Source organism: Hypomesus nipponensis, chromosome 24 (assembly GCF_054491055.1).
Source record: "Hypomesus nipponensis isolate SF chromosome 24, ASM5449105v1, whole genome shotgun sequence".
NCBI classification, from domain to species: Eukaryota; Metazoa; Chordata; class Actinopteri; order Osmeriformes; family Osmeridae; genus Hypomesus; species Hypomesus nipponensis.
The window spans coordinates 6,520,527-6,539,516 of NC_140384.1; the positions used below are offsets into that span (position 1 = coordinate 6,520,527).

The 18,990-nt window shown below is 42.5% G+C and overlaps 3 protein-coding genes across 4 annotated transcripts; 1 reads left to right on the plus strand and 2 right to left on the minus strand.

The window, feature by feature from the left end:
• Window positions 1–3,936: 3,936 nt before the first annotated feature.
• On the plus strand, window positions 3,937–6,720 carry smarcb1a (SWI/SNF related BAF chromatin remodeling complex subunit B1a). Of its 2 annotated transcripts, XM_084690630.1 has the most exons (10): window positions 3,937–4,049; window positions 4,292–4,403; window positions 4,533–4,662; window positions 4,772–4,909; window positions 5,025–5,152; window positions 5,250–5,416; window positions 5,541–5,731; window positions 6,082–6,213; window positions 6,311–6,346; window positions 6,535–6,720. In XM_084690630.1, coding segments are annotated over exons 1-10 (1,119 nt in total). In that variant the 5' UTR covers window positions 3,937–3,965; the 3' UTR covers window positions 6,536–6,720. The 2 variants fall into 2 exon arrangements, with proteins under 2 accessions (XP_084546756.1, XP_084546755.1); XM_084690629.1 differs by having other exon boundaries at window positions 6,311–6,720.
• derl3 (derlin 3) lies at window positions 6,679–9,641 on the minus strand. Its single transcript, XM_084690631.1, has 7 exons — window positions 9,450–9,641; window positions 9,087–9,152; window positions 8,922–8,995; window positions 8,655–8,748; window positions 8,058–8,253; window positions 7,699–7,789; window positions 6,679–7,565 (listed from the first exon to the last, which is right to left on the minus strand). Exons 1-7 carry the CDS (start codon window positions 9,537–9,539, stop codon window positions 7,448–7,450), a joined length of 729 nt encoding a protein of 242 aa, XP_084546757.1. The 5' UTR covers window positions 9,540–9,641; the 3' UTR covers window positions 6,679–7,447.
• A 170-nt stretch (window positions 9,642–9,811) lies between these two features.
• mmp11a (matrix metallopeptidase 11a) lies at window positions 9,812–18,503 on the minus strand. The gene is given in 9 exon segments (XM_084690632.1): window positions 9,812–10,990; window positions 11,544–11,804; window positions 12,169–12,373; window positions 12,538–12,773; window positions 13,084–13,137; window positions 13,140–13,216; window positions 13,310–13,453; window positions 14,477–14,730; window positions 18,299–18,503. Coding segments are annotated over 9 exon segments (1,464 nt in total). The 5' UTR covers window positions 18,413–18,503; the 3' UTR covers window positions 9,812–10,871.
• Window positions 18,504–18,990: the final 487 nt, after the last annotated feature.

The window sequence follows — 18,990 nt, forward strand, 5'->3', positions numbered from 1 at the left end:
ATGTAGATTGGTCTCACACTGGTCTCTCTTCATTGATCTGCACCGAATAAAGCAACATTATCTGCTAAATGTAACTTTTTTTAAAGCACTCTTTAAAATACATATTTTCACCAAAAAAAAAGATCTCCACTTTTCACTTTACCATGTGACAAACATGACAGAAGGGGATTGAGCCCAAGATGGTACACATGCTTATATGGTTGGATCATTTATCTGGATAGGTGGTATTAGTCATGTGACCTTATTGCCAAAACACACATCACCTTAAGGGTGTATTTTCAAAATGTTTGTATCTTGTTGGGTCCTGGGTAACACTGGGTAGACTTTGTAAATTGAGGCCTTGGGTTCAAATCTGTCTGATCTGCCACAAACAAAACCATGACTTTATTAGTGTCTTGTCAGGGCCCTGGTAGCTCACTGGGTATGTGTGTATACAGTGTAAACTTAGGCCTCGTTGAAGCAGGAACCAGTTTCATCCCATAAATGGATATAGATCTTGAATAATGAGTTTTAATCTAGTTCTCAATGTAAATGTCTTCATTCCAGTGAAGTCCCCAACAACAGTGACACTATCTTAACAGTCCTAATGGCTTAGAGAGGTAAGAGGCTGCCTTGTGACCAAGAGGTGATGGTTCGATTCCGTAACATGGTGCTAGCAAATTTGAGTCCTGTCAGCAATAGGACTCTTTGGTGTCATGGTTTAAACTGTTGCGAATGTTGAGTTGCTGGTTAAGAGTTGCTTGACTAACTTGATCAGTTTGATCCCTACCCACATGTGATTTTTAATCCAGCTACTCAATGTGCATGTCTTAATTCCAGTGAAGTAACCAAAAACAGTGACAACATCTTAACAGTCCCAATGGCTCAGAGAACAGTGATGCAGTCTTACAAGCAAGAGGTTGATGGTTTGATTCCAGGTTACCGTCAGTTTTGAAAATCGATCACAGATTCGCAGAGGCGATTACCTAGGAACAGTGCGGATATCCTATCAGTCCCAATGGCTGACAGGAGAGGGATGCTGTCTTGTGATCACAAGGTTAAAGGTTTGATTACAGGGAGGCTGTCAAATTTTTTAATCTATCACATGTTCGCAGAGGCAAGTACCCGGGAACAGTCTGGTTATCTCACCAGTCCCAATGGCTCATAGGAGAGGGACGCAGCCTCACAAACATGAGGTTCATGGTTTGAATCCAGGCTGCTGCCACTGCAGCCAAATTTTAAAGCATAGATTGGCATTGAAATGCATGTCAAGAACGCCCGGAGAAAGTACTTCTCTGCAAAGGGCTTCCGTGGTGTGGTGGTTAAAGGGCATGAACAAAGCCGAGTCACTGGGTACTTGGAGTTCACACATCGCTGGTTCGAAACCTCACCCACGGTTGGGTTGAATCGTCACCCACGGTTGCCTGGAGCTGCCCCGGATACACGAGGCAGGGGGGGGGCAATCTCCCCCCCCGGTGGTTCCCAACAATAATCCAAGAGGTTATCCAGCCCAGGAAGCCAACAACAGGGACTTTTTTCAAACATTTTCGTAGATTTCATTTTTATGTTCTGTGCTAGCCGGCCGGCGAGGCAGCCGAAACTTTTCCGAATTTGGGTGAGGAGGGAGGAGCCACAGAGGAAGGAGGGAGGGGCCACAGGAAAGGGAGGGAGGGGCCACAGGAAAGGGAGGGAGGGGCCACAGGGAAAGGAGGGAGGGGCCACAGGGAGGGAGGCATGTGGACCGGCTTTTGTTGAGCAGTCAGATGAAGCTTTGCAGTGTCGAATGATGAGTCAGGAGAAGCTTCACTCCAACACAAAGTTGTCTAACACAAACTCCATGCGTGACTTAATCTGAAATCAGACATGCAGACACCAGCAGTATGCAGCTTGTAGTTGTAGATCATTTGATCATGAGCAAATACAACAAATACATTAACACCTAAAAAGTATTTAAAGATTTTAATCCATAGTTAAATAAGATGCACAGACGATGAATCCAAAGAAGTTCAACCTCACCTCCTCACCAGCTGGTACTCTTCTGCCAATCAGCGGGGATCGGCTGTAAAACACACTTTCAATCCGCGGCTGGCTTTATCAATTAGGATAAGGGCTGTCCCTATTTAATTAAGTCTATCCATCACCTCACATATAACCAGTCAATTGCACTATTTACCTGTCATTTCACTATTTCATCTTAATTTCTATACCTTATTGTTACACCATTACACATTTTCATAATAAAATTACACACCTGAACTGTTTATAACATACTGAAGAAAAGATGTCCAGTCCAACTAAGCAAATGTTTACAAAAATCTTCTCCTTCCGCCATACTCCAACCAAATTTTCATCCACTTTTATACAAGACAGTGAAAACTTAAAGCATATGAAACATACATAATTATGTGGGCGATGTAGAACAGCAGACAGTTGTTAGTAATGAGAGAATCTTTCGTTTAAAAGTTATGATCATTCTCGTGATTAGTGGGTGAGGCTAGCTAGCGCTATCTGGCTATTCTCTCATCAACTAAAATGGTGGAACTTTCTTCCACGGTCGATGTACATATTTAGCCTAAAGGGTTCATAATCTAGCAAGTTTCACAGAAATCTGAAAAAATAGAGGCTAAACAGTGCTACTGTCAATGACAGTGTCATAACTGCCTGTAACGAACGGCGAAAACGGGTCACGTAATTCTTGCGCTACTCATACAAACAAATGGTTCCTACAACGTTTTTACTTTGACAGAAGTTAAAAGAACTTGTCTTCAGTCCAAATATCGTCTCCGTTTTAAATTTGAAGCGGTAACTCTGGTAGAACATCTCACATGGTATCCTCTCTGGCTCACGATGATGACGATATATTTAATATTCACGCCCAGTAACTCCTTAACCAATAAGACATGCTTTCTGTCTCCTCTGTCATCGACATTATAGCTGCCTGGTGAACCTGTGGCCCTTTTTACTTCGAATCTTCGATAATCAATATTTCAATTACTTATCATGGCACAGTTTTTTGACGGTGATATCTTACACAACCAAAAATGTTCCAGGGGTTCTATTGTCTTAAATCAACCCTTAAAAACCAAACTCGATGTGTACTCACTGGATAGTGAGCATGTGACTATTATCTACCCCTCTCTGACTTGTTCAATTCACGTGAAAGGACATAGAATTAAGCTGTGATTATTCAGTGTGTAGACGTGGTTTTGAACTGACCTCATTAGCTAATATCAGAACAACCATGATGACAAATATGTATTCAGATGTTTAATTCATATCCTCATCTGTAAGATTGTATCAATCAACTGACACTAAATGCTAACTGCCATGCTAACTTGTTAGTTAGAGGTGCAGTCTATGTTGCGTTGTTCCATTGTTGAGCATCTCTCATAGGGCTGCGCTTTACTATTGCCATCTGGTGGTTTACTGTGAGAACTGCACTTGTAATTTACACTTTAAACCACTAGATGGCGGTACTGAAGCGCAGCCCAATGGCGCTGTCTAAAACAGTGCCCCCGAGATACTCGTTCAATAGGGCTGCGCTTTACCATTGCCATCTGGTGGTTTACTGTGAGAACTGCACTTGTAATTTACACTTGAAACCACTAGATGGCGGTATTGAAGCGCATCCCGATGGCGCTGTCGAAACAGTGCCCCCGAGAAACCCGTTCAATAGGGCTGCGCTTTACCATCGCCATCTAGTGGTTTACTGTGAGAGCTGCACTTGTAATTCTCACTAAGTTGTAATAAGTATCTGTCAGTTTTCAGAAATAAAATCGGTGAGTGGACTGTTGAATTATTGTTATCTTATTTGAATGGGTCGGCAGGAAAGGGTTAATAAAGATGAACATCCCTTCGTTTATTTATTTTAGTTTGAATTTATAGTGGTACATATTTCTGTCCATATACCTACGTCATTTTACAGCGCCAGGTCATTTTGCCTATGCGCATGCTCAGCTGTCAAGCTTTGTTATTGCATTTTCAATATGGCGCTTAGTAAGACGTTCGGACAAAAACCTGTCAAATTCCAACTTGAAGAAGATGGAGATTTTTATATGATTGGATCGGAGGTTTGTACGTTTATCGGATACGGGAAATAACTATCGTACCAATATTCTTCATTTTTAGGATCATCTATAACACCGACAGCAAGCTAACGTTTTAGTTAGCTTGCTAAGCTAAAGGCTAATGTTATCTAGCTAATTTGCGAAAAGGACACAAATACAAAAAAATACCAAGTTTATTGTTATCGGTCATGGTTGGTTTAATATATCTCACGCTTATTCGTTTTTTTATCGGTTTCAAATTTTAGGTTGGAAACTACTTGCGTATGTTCAGAGGTTCACTCTATAAGAGATACCCCTCGTTATGGCGAAAATTGGCTTCAGTGGAGGAAAGGAAGAAAATTGTGGAATCTTCTCACGGTTAGTTGACTTAGTTTTTTTGTAAGGGCGTTAGACCTCAGAATTATTACATTTTGATTGAGGAAGTACCCTGCATGTACTCAAAGCATCCAAAGCATTTTTTTCTTCTTCTGCTTTACTCTTCTGCAGATCATGGTTATACAACCCTAGCCACTAGCGTGACCCTACTGAAGGCATCAGAGGTAGAGGAGATCTTTGAAGGAAACGATGAGAAGTACAAAGCTGTTTCAATCAGTACAGAACCACCAGCTTACTTGAGGTAACATGCCCTACACAACTTAAATGTTTCTCAGCACTAGTCACAAGTGGGGGATGTTTTGATTTCAGTAACAACTGACTTAACATGAAATGTTTCATTTGGTCAAAAGGGAACAGAAGGGAAAGAGGAACACTCAGTGGGTCCCCACATTACCCAACAGCTCCCACCACCTGGACGCCGTTCCCTGTTCCACGACTATTAACCGCAGTCGCTTAGGTCGTGACAAGAAGAGGACCTTCCCTCTCTGGTGAGCAACAGCCAGTCAAACGATCTAGGCCAAGTTCATACTTTGGTACGCGATCATGACAAAAGTCATTGTTTGAGAAGTAAAGACAAAGGGAATAACATTTCGGTTCTTTCAGCTTTGATGACCATGATCCAGCTGTGATCCATGAGAATGCCACACAGTCTGAGGTTCTGGTTCCGATTCGCCTGGACATGGAAATAGAGGGGCAGAAACTTCGGGATGCGTTCACATGGAACATGAATGGTGGGGCTGCTTTACAGCCATTGTGATTGGAGTATTTTTATGTACACTTAATGGCACTTAATGTGCTTATGTACAGCATGTTCCTTGAACGTTGCAGAAAAGCTCATGACCCCAGAGATGTTTGCTGAGATCTTGTGTGACGACCTGGACCTCAACCCTCTTGCATTCGTCCCTGCCATCGCCTCCGCAATTCGTCAACAGATTGAGTCCTACCCCACCGACAGCATCCTGGAAGAGCAGACTGACCAGAGGGTCATCATTAAGGTACGACCTTCAACTCATCCCCCAGTGGGACCACCGACCAGATCTAGGTGGGGTCATCTAGCAGTATTTGTTGTCAAGTTTCACTGTCAAATCCTAATTTCTCTTTGCCATATTTACTTCTCAGCTGAACATTCACGTGGGAAACATCTCGCTGGTGGACCAGTTTGAATGGGACATGTCAGAGAGGGAGAACTCGCCGGAAAAGTTTGCACTAAAACTGTGCTCTGAGCTGGGCCTGGGTGGAGAGTTTGTCACCACCATTGCCTACAGTATCCGAGGTCAACTTAGCTGGCACCAGAGGACATACGCCTTCAGGTAATGCTGGCCACAAAGTTTCAAGTTTGTAGCTTGCGCATCTCATCATATCTCATGTCAGCCTTGGGATATGTTGAGTTTAGTTTGGGATGTGCCACAGGGTGAAATGCAAAAAAAGTTGTGCCAACAGTATTGCAGGAATTAGGTGAAAGATTAGATTCCTTGGTCAGTAATGATAACCTCTGGCAAAGTTGGATACGTGCTTCTATTCAACATCTGGAGTATTTCTAAACATCCTTTATCCCCTGCTAGTTGCAACACAGATCCAATAGTTTCCAATGTCTGATCACATTCCGCAACTGTTCCTTGATCTTGCTGGACCTCATCCTTCCCTGCTGCTTGTGTTGCAGTGAAAACCCTCTGCCCACGGTCGAGATAGCCATCAGGAACACGGGTGACGCAGACCAGTGGTGCCCACTGCTGGAGACACTGACAGATGCAGAAATGGAGAAGAAGATCAGAGACCAGGACAGAAACACTCGGTTAGTGTTTCTCTGCTTAGTTGAAATTAAAACTTGTGTTGTCACAGCTTCTGATGTCGTCTCTGATGTTGTCTCTCCGTGTTCATTGGTTTTACAGGCGAATGAGACGACTGGCAAATACAGCCCCAGCATGGTAGTAGATGCAATCAGTTATGACCTCCTATAAAAACAAAGGCCATCTGGAGAAGTGGTTGGGATTTGCAAAGCTAACGGCAGTAACAGACATTCCTTCAGCAAGTTGACCAGAGCAGAGCAGTCATTTACCCCTCTCTCCCCCCCCCCAAGCCCCTATTTTGTGTTTTGTTTGTTTGTTTTTAGCAGAGCCTTGCTATGAGCACCCCCCTACAATGTTCCCCATTTCTCAGCTTGGGGACACACTTCCCCTTCTGACCACAGACTCTTTTGCCTATAAACAGAAGGTGAAGACACATGAAATCTCAGAGAATATATGTTGTATTTGTTGTCTTTTTGTACATTTGAATAATAAAAAAAAAAAATAGTAAATGATTTTGATTACCTTCCAATTGTTATTATTATTTAATTGTTTTAATCATTTAAAACCAACAAAAAATGTTTTTTCCTCCATGTCATTGTAGAGTATTATATGCTTGGGTCATACTTACAGCATTCGTTTTGACCCAGTTTTGTGTTGTGTGCTAGCTGACAGTTTCTATGTTGGCCCGAGTGTGTCACACCACAAAAGCAGTAGTTAAAGTGCAGACCGTGCAGGTTCTCTAGGTAATAGAATTCCAAATAGTCAGCAGTTTTACGAATGAGTTCAGCATCACCAGAGGGCCTTGTATATTGACCTCACTGGGAATGGCGAGAAGCTAAATCCACTGATTTTTTTATTTATTTATTGTTCTATTTTTTAAGAACCAATATGAAATGATATTACTGCATCTTGGTAATAATATTTTTGTTGTTATTGGACACTGAGAAATTTAATTTTATGTGCAAGATGAGCACAATCTGCCTTAACACCTCAATTATAATGCGACAAGGCATGTTTAGAAATACAACAGTATAGTATATTGTTGTTGGTCAAGTCTGCAATCTGAAGTTACATTTCCTTGTAGGTGCTTACTGTAAGCAAACTACAGTAGTCACCGCCTCTTCCGTTAATCAGCATTCTTCATGAGAATGTAACCTGACTATCCCGATGCTCTTTGCTACTATAAGGACATGGAGAATATCCCTGGGCATAGAGTTTAGGAAGGCTGTACTCATGCTGCTACTCGTTGGGCTCTTCCTCACCAGCTTGGTCTTGCCACAACTCTCCGTCCTGCTCTCTGTCCTCTGGTAGAGGAGAGTACCCACGGTTCTCGTCTGGGCTATCAAGCCAGGTCCTCCTGAAAGAAATGTGCCCATCACCTGAAATGTTAGAAGGAAAAACGCTCTCCGTTGCACAATTTTTTCCCCCCAAAGCTAGGATAGCTAATAAAATGAGGCAAGTTACTACAGCAGCCACAATCTGATACTCACAGAAGTTCAGGTGTCCTTAGAAGTTTCCTGCCTCCAGGCTGCTTCGGAAACACATCCTCCAGGAAGTAGTACACGTGTCCAACTCCGATTCCTGACGAGGAGGAAGAATTACAGTGTGTGGTGATGACAGACATGGGCTTTAACATCTAAATCTACAACAATGAAACTAAATTTGATCTACCTCCAAATAATGTCAAGCAGGTGATTTTATTAGATTTTTGGTAATTGTATTATTCATTATTTAATTCATGTCTGAAACTACTAGGTAGATAAGGACGCAACTCGCCTGTTTTATTTATTTTGTTTGGTCTAAAGTGGCCTGGAATAGCTTTTATATACACAGATGACCTTTGACCTACCTAGAAGGTCGACCACAACGGAATTTCCGAGAAGCAGTGAGAATCCCATGAGAACCCAGGGAAGGAAGGGTGCCTGGAAGTTAAGAAGGCCAAAGACGTTCATGCGTATGTGAGGGTTCCTCCTACTCCACACATACACTAGCATGATGGTGAAGGCTTGGCCCAGGAAGAAGAGGTTGGAAAAGAGGCCAAATAACTGCAGGCCTCCAAGTTAAAGAACGTCACATGACAAAAGTTATACAACTACAGTTCGTTCCAGTTACCTAGGAACTACACAGTAATTCCTACCTGACAGATGTAGTAGTAGAATACAAATGGTAAATAGGGGCATGTTGAAACACAATCAGAATGCCAACCTTGTATTACATTACTTATAAAGTTAGAATTCCCTATCCTTACAGAGAAAAACAATGGTAAAATAGCTATTCTTCTTCACAACAACAAACTCATAAAATTCCACCTAGACCATTGCACAATATTATAAGTCGTTGCAAAACAACTTTACACAACATTATTAACCAGGAATGCACAGCCAGCTTTGGAGATACACCCGCTGAAGACTATGGTTAGTCTGGGAGAACTGTAATGTAAGGATACAGTCATGAGGACACCTCCAAATAGGAACATAAATACAAAATCTGCAGTGCGCCCACGAAAAGATCCCTCCTCCAGCATGCGGCAGTAACGATAACTATACTGTATGTCAAGGTTGGGATACACAATCTACCTCATGTGAAAACCAGGGACTAGGGACTTTTGGGAAATTATAAATGGGAAACAGTACAGCATGTTTGGACTCTGGAGTCAGTAGGTGCAGGTCCTGAGAAATACATTTGCTTTACACATTTCAGTAGTCAAAGATACAGAAAGATGATGTTAAACAAAAAACTGAAACCAAGTGAGCCAAAAAAAAGAAAATTTGTGATGAAACGCCAAACCTGTAAAACAGAAAGAATAATGAGTCACTCACATAGCCTAGAAGTGATTATTTATCCTGAGATACTGATGCTCTGACATGCTCGCTCTCACCTGGTATCTTCTAATAATAAGGTCCGGGTTCAAATAAAGCTGGAAGGGGGTGATGACCTCAAGTTGCTTTAACCAAAAACAAACATACAAAACAGGGAATGGCATCATTCCTAAACACTACTGCTCAAATAAAGCCTTAATTGCACCTCACTACTTGCCTACCTGTGAGTGACTTATCGTGCACAAGTAACAAGTTTAATATTTGTGGTACATTTTGTGACATTTGTGGTTATCTTTCGACTACTAACACAGTACCGGCTAAATATTGGCTTTGAATTACTAGTCGGATGCGTACTTTACTTGATCGACGGAGTGGCGTTTAAATTCAGTGTAACAGCTCTCGCATACATTTTGTTCTCTTACCACGGCAACTGTAGTCAGGACACAAGCTGTAGTATAAGCTCTGGTCACGGCAGGAATCTGGAAATATTCTTGAGTGAAGCTGTGGGCCATGGTCGCAGATGAGAAGTAGTTCGTGCGTATGATGTCTGAGATACATTTGTGTTGACCGTCGGTTGGGCATCGGTTCAGCAACGCCTGCGGTGATGTCGAAGTAATATCAATGGCCACCATTTCTCAATTGACACGCCCTTGTATTTAAATTGGCTCATCAGAAAGTACCAATTGATAAGCTACACAGACAAGAAATAACTCAAATTAGAATTTATTTGTACCAAAACATAGTACAGAATTCATACATTTACATTTACATAGTAAATGCGCAATGGGGAAAAAACAAACAAAAGTACATAACATAAAGAAAAGATATATAACGTTTGATTACAAAATATGTGAAAATCCCTTTCCTTACTTACACCAACATTTCTGAAAGAGAGATTGCAACAAAATAAAAAGAATATCTTGTTATGTGTAAGATAAGGCACTGTAGATGTCAGTGTCCAGCACTGACTGACTGAACGAATGACTGACCCTGGAGTGACTGTCCTCATGGCTGTGTAATATAAAACATTGATATCCGTCCATCCCTCATTGGTATCCTGTGAGGATATAGCACCACTGTGATATGTAAATACTTCATAATGACAGCAAATATGGTTGGTTTGCCTTAAAAATGAAAGTCCTTCCCTTCTGGAAAATGGTCTTGAGCTTTAACAATTCTGTCCCTGGGTTACAGGTCACAGTCTTCTGCCCTCTACTGGTACTGAACTGTAGATGGCAGGCCTTCTCTTCTGAGATCTTGACCACCGACAGAGCTTGTCTGTTGCCCCCAATCACTGACATGATCCATGACAATAAGAATCTGAGTTTTCAAAAACCTAAATAAAACAGACGCATGGTTACTCAAGTAATGCATGTCAGAAGGATTCATTTTCAAAGTGTGTTTCGCCCCCATCTTAACAGCACAGCAATGTGCCAAAATAAATATGAGTTTAGCTGCACATGAAGTCTCAACTCTGAGGAAAAGTTTGATTTGTTTTTCCTGAGAAGAAGAAAAAGTCAAATGTGAAAATGCTGAAAAACCAGTAAATCAAATACATACGGCATCTTACAGGGATCAAACTCTTGCTTGAGATCCCTACAGAACTGGAACCCAAACCTAAAAATCTCACTTAGCAAATAGTCTGTTCATCCACATTTTGATGAAGATAAGAAATCCTCTGGTCTTGTAAAATCAAACATATTTCGATTTGACAGGGTCCTTTGCAGATGTACTAGTGATATTCCAAAAGCGTTTCAAGGCACTTCCAGTCTTTAAAATGTTCAATTTAAAGATCAAGGTTGGACATATATTGTTATCTTGGTTCTCCATATTATTCATAATATTCATGAATTTCTACAACCAAAAAAGTCCATGCCAACATAACGAGGGTATCCCTCCAGTGAGTTCATCTCCACGGGATCACATTTCCAGTATTGCCTTCCTCTTATAAAGTGGGCGTAACCTGTAAATAGAACATATCCTTCAGTTCAACAGAATTATCAACATGATCAAAGAACAGCAAAGTCTCACTTAAATAGTGTAGAATACCACACTTGTGGTACATTATTATTAAGTACTGAGTGAGTTAACCCACAGTCGCCTTACTTTGAGTTGAGGCAGTGATAGTTATAGTGTCAAAAAAATCCCATACATGACTTGTGTTTGAGAACCTACATTACATTACATTTACATGTATTCATTTAGCAGACGCTTTTATCCAAAGCGACTTCCAAGAGAGCTTCAGGTCAATGATCATAACCAACGAGACAGCCTCAAAGCATTGTGGGTAGCCAAAACTTGAAGCATACTTTGTGAAAAGCAAATAAGTGCCAATGGGAAGAAACACAAGAGCATGTAGTTAAACAAGTTATAATTAAACAACTTGAACCTCAAAAGTGCAAGAGTGCACCTGTAGGAAAGCAAGCAAAAATAATATAATTAAGTGCGAGTACAATAAGTTAAATCAGTTACAACTAACCAACAAGAGACACTACGACCTCTCTTCTATAGCTCACCGTATTTGTCCTGGAAAGCTGCATCCACGTCACTGGGGATTCCATCCCATTCCTGCATACTGCGGGGGTAGATGGAGTCCACGCGTTTCTCCCGGGGACTGAATCTCCAGTAGCTCCCAGACCGAAAGAAGTAGGTGTTGTAGCTGCTGTCTTGGCCCCAGCGCAGCGCTGCCTGGACATGGGGCACTGAGAGGCCCAATCTCTGGACGGACTCAGGCCCGGAGATTTGCGTTTCTCCGTCAAACACCCAGTAGTTTTCACCTGCCGCCACACGAACAGAGACAATCATCCAGCAGATGGATCTGCTGTGGGCTTTTAAGGATTTACGCTCTGCTTGTGAAACACTTGATAGATCTGTAAGCTCCTGTTTATCAACTGACTTGACGCCATTTGTTTTCACTTGAGAGTTAATCTATGTAATCTTAGTAGATATAATGTTCGAGGCGAGACAAAAGGGCCATTCCTAAAATCTGATTCAACTGTTTTCTCTGAATCTTTTTGTGTGTCTATCTGTATATTCAAGTTTGGGCTTGTCAGGTCTTATTGTACGATTTAAATTACAAACCAGTGTTTTTATTTGTAAGAAATCACAAACCTCTGTGCAGCATACCAATGTCTCACCCACCTTGGAAGAACCAGATATTCCCTGATTGGTCTTCAAAGGCAGCATCAATGCTCTCTGGAATCCCCCTCCAGTGTCGTGACGCCAGGGCTGGGTAACCCCGCTCCAGACGCCCCTCCCGAATGCGCCACACATAGCGTGACTTGAAAAAGAACAGCTCTCCCCGGATCATAGACACGGCATCAAAATCTGTCTGGCAGGCGTCAGGCTAGACAGACATACAAAGAATGTTTCAACTCTTATGTCTGGAACTGCACATATAGTATATATGTATATACTATATATATATATATTTGTTGTGTATAATGTGTGTGTCAGTGTATCCCAGCACAAGGACCAACACCCTTACATCTAGATTAGAGTGACACTCACAGTGCTGCTTATGATCTCATTGTTCTCAGTGCTGATTTGGGGTGGGGGTGCAGGTTTGGGAGGGACATGAGGACGAGAGCCATACAGGTATTGGATCCCTCGCTTGTCATCCTCACTGAGCTGCAGAGGATAGGAGAAACTGTAGAAGGCAGACATCACTGCCCCCGGCTCACGGGAGTGCTGCAGACCCAGGACGTGTCCAAACTCATGGGCCGCCACCTGCAGGAGGTCTGTGCCTGCAAGAGGACCAGAGAGATCGCCCCACCATTTACATTTACATTTACTCATTTAGCAGACGCTCTTATCCAGAGCGACTTACAGTAAGTACAGGGACATTCCCCCCGAGGCAAGTAGGGTGAAGTGCCTTGCCCAAGGAGTGACTAGCCTGACTCCCTCACCGCTCAGCCATCTGACTCCCCACCAGATCGCCCCACCAGAGAGTTTACGATCACCGAACGAACCACACCAGATCATTTCCCTCAGAGTGTCTCTCGACCGTGACTGTAACTTCCCATACAAATGTATGTGACAACAAAAAACACTCACCCATGTTATTGCCCAGTGTCCATGACTCGTCATAATCAAAGTGGATTTCCCCTCTCTGTGTGTCTTAGGGAAGAACGCATGGGCGAGAATGCCTCCGGGGCCGTCAAAAGGCAGGTTATCTCCGTGCCAGTACCTGAAGATTTACATCGGCTAGGTCTTCACATTGAGTCTTTAAGTCTTCAACACTTGTTCAAAGTGAACAGATTCAGCATGCGGTGCCCCGTACCTTGTGAAGTCGATGACGATATCAGTCTTTCCACTCGGGACTTCAGTGAAGGTGAGAGGAGTGACTTCGCTCCACACTCTCAAGGCTTCCTGCAAGACGCGCCGCACCTTCTCCTCGCTCATCTGCCAGGGGTAGCGTACGATCCTGGAAGAGATATTCATCATATAACACATGCAGACATCAGATTGTAAACCACACACGTGCAAACACACAGACATGCCCCGAGTCTGCTCAGACACATCAGAGACCACCGGCCTCGTTCGTTCCACTCGTTTGATATCAAACCTTAAAATCTACAGAAAGGCTTGCTGTACCTAGACCCTTGGGCTCTGTAAGGTAATAGCGTATCATGGTCCTCCTTCTCTTTCACTCAGTGTCTGTCTTGTAAAACCACCCAGCGTGTTATAAAAGTAAAACACAGTATCCTCGTATCATAAACATGGCACCAGTTCATAAAAGGAAACCAAGATTTATAGCAAGTTAATAATTTCTTCATAACTTCTATCCATATCAAACACTGCAATAACTCTATGGAGTGATGAATCTCTGTATTAGTCAAAAGTGGATAAGCCAACTGAAGATAAAGACAAAAACCACAGGCTTGCCTTCCACAGGACTGGATGAGTGCCCTGCAGTGACCCTTTCATGATGAATACTGCTTCCCTAACATTATGCCGGGTCACATCAACACTGATTGATAGCTTTAGAATTCTTGGACATCCACTAGAGAGTTCCTCTCAATGTCGCCACGGTGACAGGAACGCGAGGCAGACTCAGAGGCACCAGACACTCCTGCTGAGTGTCTCCCGAGGAGGCAAAACCAATAACATTGCAGCTTGCTACGTTTTAGAGACACAACTTGTTTACGTTTTTTTCCAGACCCCAAATTTGATGACAGGGCACCTCCCCCCTCCCTTGTAACACAAGCCATAGGCTTCTGAAAGAGAGCTCTAGCCAAAAGGGGAGATATGGTAATCCTCATGATAAATGGAGAGTATACTCAAGGACATCATGTACCACTCCCATCTGTTTCAAATATGCTTAAAACATGTCAGAAGAATTGATGGTCTTTCACCTAAATCAAGTTTTGAGAAAGTCCAGATTCACAAATAATTACAGTCATTAGAGCATGTGCTCATACAGTAGGTCAGATAATCATCTCCTTACTTGTAGGTCAGGTCATTCCTTTCCAAGCGGCCCCCGTACAAGACAAAGCGCTTCTGTCGGTGTCGCCCGCTGAGAAGAAACTCCTTCTGGGTGGGGAAGTCTGGGACACCGCATCGTGGACGGTTCAAGTTCCGGGAGATGTCGGTTGGTGGATGGGCGGCATCGGGGTTTCCGTTCACGACAGACGCATCTTTGAGCAACTCCTGGACATGGGCCCCTCTTCCTCTTTTTTTTAAGTCATGCAGATCAGAAGACTGGTGCCAACCCTTTAAAAGAAGATGTTTTCTGAGCACCATTTAATGTTCATTTAAAAAGAAGTAGTCATCAGCAAGCTGTTATCGGGTTTCTCCATTCGGGTGAGATTTGAGGCCCCTGTTAAAAACCAGACATGGGTCATAATGGGAGCCTTGGATATATATAGGGTAAATAAAACGGTGGAATTTAGGACAACATGCCTAATTCAAGCTTTGCTTTTCCTTCAACTGGCTTCACGTCTCCCATTATTAAACCAAACTTGAAGTGGGCACGAAACCTGCCTGTACAGCCAGTATCATTACAGATAGGAACTATTACAGTAAATATCGCCCCTGCAGAACTCAGAGGAAATGGCCCTCCTCATTATCTCAAGAGCAAATTACAGAGCCACACTGTTGACGGCGCTTTTCCTCTGCGCCTGCTTGAGGTGGTATACTTCACTCTCATAAATAACCAACTGTAGTTTACATTTCTAATTACACGGCTACAACATGCTGCAAGAGCAAAAGCTTGCCTGAAATAAATCCTCATTGTAGGTCATAGTCTCAAGGGGAAATACTGTTGAGATGAGCGAGTCTCCCTCCGACCTGCTCTGTGAAGCTGAACTGGTATGGTGTTGTAGGATAACGGGAACAATGCCCAGCAGGATTCATGGAATGTGCAGCAGAGGTCTCAGTGCGAGAGGGCCTTAACGGGAGTTATGTGCCCCTAATCATGGGAGGAATACTATCCCAAAAACCCTGAACCTGCTCTTGCATTTCTGTCTGTAACGTGAGGAGGTTACTAATCAAATTCTAAAATATTGCATGTACCAAACTACAAAAGAAAAGGGGCCTGTTTTGTCTTCATTTACCTTTAGTCATTTTGCAGACACTCTTATCTTACAGTTAGTACCGGGACATTCCCCCCGAGGCAGGTAGGGTGACGTGCCTTGCACAACGTCATTTGGCACGGCCGGTAATCAAATCGGCAACCTTCTGAGTAATAGCTCGATTCCCTAACCGCTCAGCCATCTGACACCCCTACAAAACATGACTGGTCTTCTGCAGCAAGAGAGGGTTTTTTTCAAAAGACTACAGTTCAAAAGAATACAGTTCTGCAGGTTGTTGACAATAACCAACATCCTGTGGTAAGTGAAAACACAGCTACACCTCAAGTAAAGGTTGTGATGTGATCACAGGCATTGCCAAAGGGACTAAACTACAACTACTTTAGCAATACCATTCTAGATAAGAGTATCAATGGAGCTAAGTTACCGCGGTAGCACTCGTACCCTTTCTGTAACGCAGTCAGCTTCTCACTTAATTTCAAAGCAGACATGAGGATGTAGCAGAACCTTCCCTAAAGCTCTGAGAGGCTCGGCCCATACGTTTCTGCTGACTTTGCATGAACATAAACTATTGATGAAACATAAACCCAAAGGGCAAGCCTTTGAGCCATTTGAGAAGATTTATCATTGTGTGAGGGTGTTTGAAAGAGGAGAGGGGGGGGGGTTCATTACATGTATGGACACATATAGCTTCTGGTTACAGTGATGACAAGATCTATGAGATTTTACCTCGAGGATCTGACAGAGTGGTATTCAAACAGCAGAGGTAACATGTCTGTACAAGATGCTTTGGAACTGTATCTCTATCTTTTACAAACCCCCAGACATAATATAAGAAATGGGCTCCTTCTTAGGACATTATTCAGCAGTCTAGCTAAAACCTGCACTGACAAAGTCCCACCACAAGCCCACACGCTGCATGTGGGAACTAAATTACAGATTCAGGAAACCATGCAACGCTCCAAGCACTGAGTGTGGTGCTCGAGACTATTATGATGCAGGGGAAATTGGCTATAAATGTTGTGTGTGGACACTGGAGATTCCAGATAACATCTTAATTTGAAGGGTGTACTGTATATTCCAGTCTCTAAACTGTTTCACTGGAGGAGGATTCCAATGATGGTTTGTTGGTTAGATGATATCAGTAAATACCTTGCTATCTCGTCTCCTTATCGTCGTAATCCAAAACATCCATCAGCAACACTAAGCAATGGGAAATTATCCAAATCCACTTGAAATGTACTTAACTCGTATCTTTCCTGGCAGGCTGTCTCTTCCTCTAAGACCGTAGCCTACCAGATTGTTTGTCTGTGGAATTTAGAATCTGAATGGCTGACACCATTGTCACTGTGTATAACCTGATCACAGTTTAGCTGTCCTCTGAGCTCTTCCTCTAAGTGAACAGGGCTTGATAGTCTGAATGCATAACTGTTAAAACAAGCATCTTCCAACGTGTATGAATCCACTGATCTGCAGCTGTGGGCCAGATTGTTCAGCTGGTGGACGCTATGGGAACCGAAAGCACTTTCTGATGTCACCTTTGCTCTCACGGTTTGCAGTAGTGGGTTTTGCCAGAGCACAGAACCAGCAGGGCCAAACAGGAAGGAGAACCAAGGGACATGGATTTTATTCACAAAGGGAAATCCAAACAGTGAGCCCATCGCGTTCCCCTCCATTTTCCCTGAGAGAGCAAACAGGCACTATGTGTATCCTGACCCAGATGCCACAGACAGAGAAACTTGTCTGTGCTTGTATAATCATTCACTCTTTTGTCAACAATGAGAACAAATTGACAAAACTACAGATTTGATTTCCAGCTCAGTCACCAAGACACATAACATTTTATCATTGTGTATGATAAAATGTAATCCCATCTGCAATTCATGCAACAAAATACATACTTTCTACCATATACTTTCCTATATTGTGTGTACAGTAGATGTACAGTATGGTATCATTTTATATCATACTAGTTTATTGTATTAAAGCAAACCAGTGCAAATCATTTAAAGAGGCTTTCTCCCCTTGCTTAATCCATAAACATTACAACATGTTTAACACGAAAATTCCTTAGATGTGCCTGTTATTACGGTGTTCTGTCGTGCTGACACAAGAACTCGTTGACCTCTAATGTATGACCACCTGCCTCTTTTTTGCATTAACATCCCACCATAGACGCCTCATTCAGCATTTAAATGCAATGCATTATATTGTTGTGACCAAGAGTTGTCTAACCCGTCATGGAATATATATTTTTGAGAAATATATCCTAAACTGTGTTATTTAAATTGATCATCATAACAAGGTTTTACGACAAACACATGTCATGATATTTGGACCTCGGACCTAAAATAAACACAAAAAATAATGATTCATGAATGCCGGAAGAATCAGGAAACTAATCACCTCAGATCTTTGGGCGTGAGTCTTACTTACTCCGAGGAAATGTTAGTAGAGCCATATTCAGAAAGCATCAAGTTCAGAAAGCATCAAAACACTCCACAAATAGAGATGTGGTAGCCCTCCGACCTAAAGAAACAACGTTCTGCACAGGTGAACTGACCTTTACAATCTGTTTGAGAAGTTCAGATTTAGTCAACCTGAGCTTTTTTTTTGTTTATCTATAAAGCAACATGTAAAGTCAAGTGTTTCTTCCTTGAGATAAATTGAGACTAAATACCATTATAGTTGAACTACACATGTTCAATAAACTGAAAGATAATATTTTCTTTACTTACCGATGCAGCTTTATACCTGCTTGTTCCACGCGTTGGCAAACAATGCATGCTTCGTATGCATTGCAGTGCAAAAGCGCAGCACACGAGGAGACAGGTCCGCATCATCATCATCATGTGAATCCGTGGACAGCTTGGATGAGAAAGTCCCGCCGTCTAAAGGCTCCTGCCCTTGCTAGAGCCGAGGAATGACGGCCAGCACAGCGTCTAAACGGTCTCTTATAGGTTCCGATTTCTTTGTTCTCTTTTTCTTCACATAGACTTTCTTTATAGCCTGGAGTGATAATACCACTTGTTACCACGTGACTCTTAACCCGTTTTATGCTGTGCACTTGAACATGGATTCAAAACAGATGATATACCCGAGGACGAAGGATAAGGATGTGGATATTCTACATTTAGGCTATTTATATAAAGAATGTCTCCGAAATACCTGATTATCCCCCCTCCAGTACAATTTAGGTAACCATTCCAACAAGTGCATGAAAATAAACTTTCTATTTGCCACTTACTGTGATTACTGGCATTAAAACAGTGAGGCTTGAGTGTGTCCACAGCTGACATACGAAGCCTGATTATTGAAAAAGTAATTGAGTATTACAAGCCATGAACCACAGTGGGTCTGTTATTAAATAAGGGAGGAGTTTGAGTGTGTTTGTGTGTGTGCGCGTGTGGTGTGCGTGCGTGTGCGTGTG